The sequence below is a fragment of the Myotis brandtii genome, unplaced genomic scaffold, assembly GCF_000412655.1.
Source record: "Myotis brandtii unplaced genomic scaffold, ASM41265v1 scaffold123, whole genome shotgun sequence".
In the NCBI taxonomy this organism is placed as follows: domain Eukaryota; kingdom Metazoa; phylum Chordata; class Mammalia; order Chiroptera; family Vespertilionidae; genus Myotis; species Myotis brandtii.
The window spans coordinates 10597501-10602723 of NW_005354291.1; the positions used below are offsets into that span (position 1 = coordinate 10597501).

General features: G+C 42.3%; 1 protein-coding gene across 1 annotated transcript in view; it reads right to left on the reverse strand.

Annotated features, from left to right (window-relative positions):
* The window catches only part of SLC18B1 (solute carrier family 18, subfamily B, member 1), a gene marked incomplete at its 5' end in the record, with an annotated part of 25163 nt that extends 20104 nt beyond the window's left edge, over positions 1–5059 (reverse strand). Inside the window, 2 exons of the mRNA XM_014533922.1 lie at positions 3910–4049; positions 4969–5059. Of these exons, the coding sequence (XP_014389408.1) occupies positions 3910–4049; positions 4969–5059 (231 nt within the window). The remainder of the gene's footprint in view (positions 1–3909; positions 4050–4968) is intronic.
* Between the last annotated feature and the right edge of the window lie 164 nt (positions 5060–5223).

The window sequence follows — 5223 nt, forward strand, 5'->3', positions numbered from 1 at the left end:
TCCTGGTACAGAACTTCTAAAACCCTTGTAATTTTCCAAGTGATAGAAGCACTAGAAGCATCTTTTGTTCTAATATTTGTTTGTTTTCACCCTGGTCCCTAGTACCTGGTGGCAGGAAAGAGTGGAGAGGTTGAATCAAAAGCAGTGGTTCTCAACCTTCCTAATGCCGCGACCCTTTAATACAGTTCCTCATGTTGTGGTGACCCCCAATTTCATTGTTACAAATTGAACATAATTAAAGCATAGTGATTAATCACAAAAACAATATGTAATTATATATGTGTTTTCCAATGGTCTTAGGCAACCCCTGTGAAAGGGTCGTTTGACCCCCAAAGGGGTCGTGACCCACAGGTTGAGAACCACTGATCTAAAGCATTGGAATCAGCCATTCCTCTTCCATTACTAATAACTACATGAGATAATGGTGTGGAGACAAGAGAGATATCATTGTAAAAGATACCACTGATGACATCCTAGCAAAAGGTTGTGCTCTATGTAGACTGGAACATGAAGTCGACATGTCTACTACACAAAGGTCAGGTAGTAAATGAGTTGAATTGTGTTCCTCAAACTTCTTATATTTTGAAGTCTGAACTCCCAATACCTCAGAAGTGACCTTATTTGGAAATAGAGCCTTTACAGAGGTAATCAAGTTAAAACTAGGTCAGTGGGTTGGCTGTAATACAAAAAAACTTGTATCATTATAGAAAGGGGAAATTTGGGCACAGAGACACCCATAGAGGGAAGACCATGTGAAGAGACACAGACAAGGAGAGAGACCTGGAATAGGCCCTTCCCTCACAGCCTTCAGAAGGACCCAACCCTGCCAACCCCTTGATCCTGGACTCCTAGTCTCTAGAACTGTGCAACAATAAATTTCTGATGTTTAAGTTACCCACTTTGTGGTACTGTATTATGACAACCCTAGTGAACTAAAACAGCTATCTCAAAAGGAAGGTATTACCAAAGGAGTCAATGAAGATGTAGAAAGAACATGCATGGGCCAAGTTACAGTATCGTGTTTTTTGCTTAATAGTTCTAAGTATTTAGTTCTGGAGTCTGGAAGAAAATATGTAATGGTTATGGCAACTAAAATTTATTGGACCCTTACTATGAGCCAGAATCCTATTAAGGGCTGTTTTACATGATATCTAAGAACAATTAAATAAGGGATGTATTTTTGGCCCCATTTACTAGATGAGGATACAGACTTGCAAAGTTTCTGGTCACTGCAATCATGACAGTTTCCACCGTGTGCATGTTCCCACATTCCCAACAGGACGATGGTGACAGGATGTCCTAGAACCACCACAGCAGCAGCTGAGTACCACTTTTAGAACATGGGTCCTGCTTCACATTAGGAAAGCAAGAACAGCTCTTCAAAGCAATTTTTGGTTCACATGTAATCCTCAGACAAAGGAGGAGGGTGCCAGAAAAAGGAGTAGAAGCAGGAATCCTGTACCAGAATTTAAGAAGGGCCTGCTTTCCCTTTGTCTAATTAGCTCTGGCTAAAAGGAAAGATGACAGACCCTACAGGAGGAAGGGTAAGTTTGGGCAGGGCACAAGGCTTCAATATGAAATGAGAAGGAAGGGCTCACTCTTCATATCTACACCTTTTTAAGTTATAATGCTCTCTCTCCTACCTCTGTCTTCGTTTCTTTAGCCTTCCCTTCTGCAAGCAAGAAACTAAATTAAAAAAGTCACACACACACACACACAGCTCCTGGTTTTCCTTTGTCTGTATTCCATTAAGAAGATATTAACATTAATTTCACTGAGTTCCACCTGATCCAGGAAATGCCCTTCTAACTTGTTGGTCCACTTACTCCAGTTCTTCTGCATCTTAATTCCACAGGCTCCGGTCATAATTATTTTTTTCCAGAACCCAAATTTGGCCAGGCTACTCTGTGTTGCTCAAACGCCTCTAATGACATCTCACTGACTAAACCTTTGGCATGCATGTGAGGACCCTTGCATTCTACTTCCAACCTGCGTCCTCAGATCCTCTGCCTTCAATCAGACCTCGCTCCGCTCCAGGCCCCAGCTACACCAGATTGTCTGCTATTCCCCAAGAACAGGCGATTTACTTTGCTAATCCTGTGACTCTCTCAAGCTGTTTCCCAGGACACCACACCTGTTTTTCACCTGGGGAACTAACATTTCTCAAGACCCGCCTTAGATTTATTCTGTGAAGTCACTTTCAATGCCACCCTTTCTTGACCTTCCCTCTCCAGCCCCCACCCTCACCCATGGTAAAATTAACCAATTCTTCCTCTAAAGTCTCGTAACATTTTGTACACCCTTTTCTTAAAAGATGTCCAAATACCCTGCAACTTTTTAAAAAATACACCCTAACTGGTCTGGCTCAGTAGATAGAGCATCGGCCTGCGGACTCAAGGGTCCCAGGTTTGATTCCGGTCAAGGGCATGTACCTTGGTTTCGGGCACATACCCAGTGGGGAGTGTGCAGGAGGCAGCTGATCATGTTTCTCTCTCATTGATGTTTCTAACTCTCTATCCCTCTCCCTTCCTCTCTGTAAAAAATCAATAAAATATATTTTTAAAAATTAAAAATATGTTTTCACTCCCAATGGACAAGAAAAGAGAGGGATGTTTTCCTGACCTTTTTCCTGCCCTCGCATCCAAAGCCTAGCACACTCTAGAGTGGGAAGTCCTGAAGCCTTCCACTCCCATTCAGTGAACAGAACCGGACTGGGTCAGACACTTAACTTCTGAGTCTGTTTCTTCATTTACAACATGATGAGATCTTCACTCCTCTGCCTATTTTATGGAGTAGCTGTGGAGAGAAACTAGGCTAAATGTGTGGGAAAGTACACTGGAAATGAAACAGCACTGACTGGGTACAAAGTGTTACTGATCTTTAGCAGAGAAGCCATTTTTATCCTCTGTTGTGGTACACGGAATGAAGTTATCATTCTACATATTATCAAGGCAGTTGGAGGGCTGAGAGGGGCCAGAGCACTGAGGCTTGGGCAAAGAACACCAAGTCAAACACGTGGACATGTTATCTCCACTCAGCCAAGCCAGGGCCACTCCTGTCACACTCTGTCCAATCAACCTCCAGATTCCAGGTGGATCCTCTAAGGCAGCGGTTCTCAACCTGTGGGTCGCGACCCCTTTGGGGGTCGAATGACCCTTTCACAGGTGGCGCGTAAGACCATCGGAAAACACATATATAATTACATATTGTTTTTGTGATTAATCACTATGCTTTAATTATGTTCAATTTGTAACAATGAAATTGGGGGTCACCACAACATGAGGAACTGTATTAAAGGGTCGCGGCATTAGGAAGGTTGAGAACCACTGCTCTAGGAGTTTTTCATTTTAAGTCTGTGCCATATCTATGCAGCAGTCGCCAACTGGTGGTCCGTGAGGTCCGAAAGGTTGGTGACCGCTGATCTATAGACTCTAACACCATGGAAAAGGCTTTGATTAGAAGGACCTAGTCAAGATTAATCAGAATTTTTCCATGGCACAAACATTGCCTCTAGATGCCACAAGAAATTCAAGTCAGAAAAGGGAATTTAAGTGGACCACGATTTACTTTACTGTCTTAACCAGGATCTTTTGCAGTAACATTAAAATCTCAGTTATGCAGTGCAGCCCTTTTTTTTCAACTGCAGAAACCAAATAAAGGTTAATCAAACTACCTAGTAAGCAAAGAAGGTCAATTATATTTAGGTGAGTTACCTCCCAAGATGATGATCTTTTTGACTGGATCCTCTTTCTGGCATCAAATATTCTATAAGAAGTCTTCTGTTTGCTAAAGTTCTCTACATCATCTTTGCTATATGCAAATCTTTACATTTTACTACATATTGTAAAATTAAATAATTCAAAAGGCTTTTTAAAATGAAGAATTCATAAGGATATGAAAATGTCTCACCTCCTTGGGGAAAAAGGGTCCAAGGATGGAATAGGACATCATACAGCCTAAGTTCATGGAAGCTGCCGATATCAGGACAAAAAGCTGTTCTCTCGAAAGCCGGTTGGGTGTCTCTCTTGCACTTGCTGCAGGGTCATCACCTTAAATGCAAACACACTGCAATTACAGGCATGTACTACTGATTAAAGTACACAAATGTCACTTCCGTGCACAGACGATGTATTCTGAAGATAACAGTTACTGAGCTAAGGGCTATTTTCAATATAGCACATGTGACCACATGTAACACAATCCTTGTACATTACTGCAATTTTGAAAACATATCACTTTCATTGACACAGTATTCCCTGTTAGAATTTCAGTACAGAATTTATCAAACCATCTGCTCTGTTTTGCCTTCACCATAAGGCCTATTTCTTTCACCTCAAATAAATTCAAGAAGGATCAGGGAACAAGGTACCCTTCAAAGGGTACTGCTCTCAAGTATAATGTGATTTCTCCAGCTCCTAGCTTCACTTGTTACATGAACTCAATGTTTCAGGCATGTCAGGTTAGCTGTTTATTAAGCATTCATTGTAGGGCAGTACTGATGTTAAGTGAAGAGTAAGGAGAAAACAAACGAAACAATTCAATTGGCAAATTACATTGGGACACTCCTGGATAAGCCAAATCCCACCGATCTGTAAATCACTACCGTTTTTTCACACCAATTACTGACCTTTCACAGTGATTAATTTAATACTTACTCCAAGGACTAAATTTTCATTCAACTTAAAGACACCAGGTCAATTACTCAGTTTCAAACACCCACCCAGCAAATCTATCAGCCATTTTTAAATTAAATGTTTTGGAGGAAAAAAGGAAAAAGAAACTTAAGAAAAACATGTTTGGTTTGCTCAATTTTTCAGTGTGTCTGCGGCGCAGGAGGAAAAAATCTGTGCCGCATGAGGAAGTCTTAGGAATCTTTGTAAAATGTTTGTAGTGGCTGAGAAAGGGAACTGAGAGAAAGTTAAGAAGTTGGGAACAACAGCGGGGCCTCCACACGTTATGTTTTCTTACTTAGCAGAATGCTCTCGTGGACGCGGCCGGTAAACGCAGAGCCAGAGTGAAGCAAGCAGAGACCACACCAGCTCCAGTGCCCGAACTGGAACCCCTTCCAAGCGGGTTAAAGTTCGCTGCCCGAACCCTACAGCCAGGTCCCAGCTTTCCCCACTGTCTCAGCAACAAACCCAGCTAATTCAAGTGAAAGAGACCAGCCCCAAGCCTCCGAGGCGTGTCCGGGTCGCGCTGCTCTCCGTCACCTGCTGGGGGCGG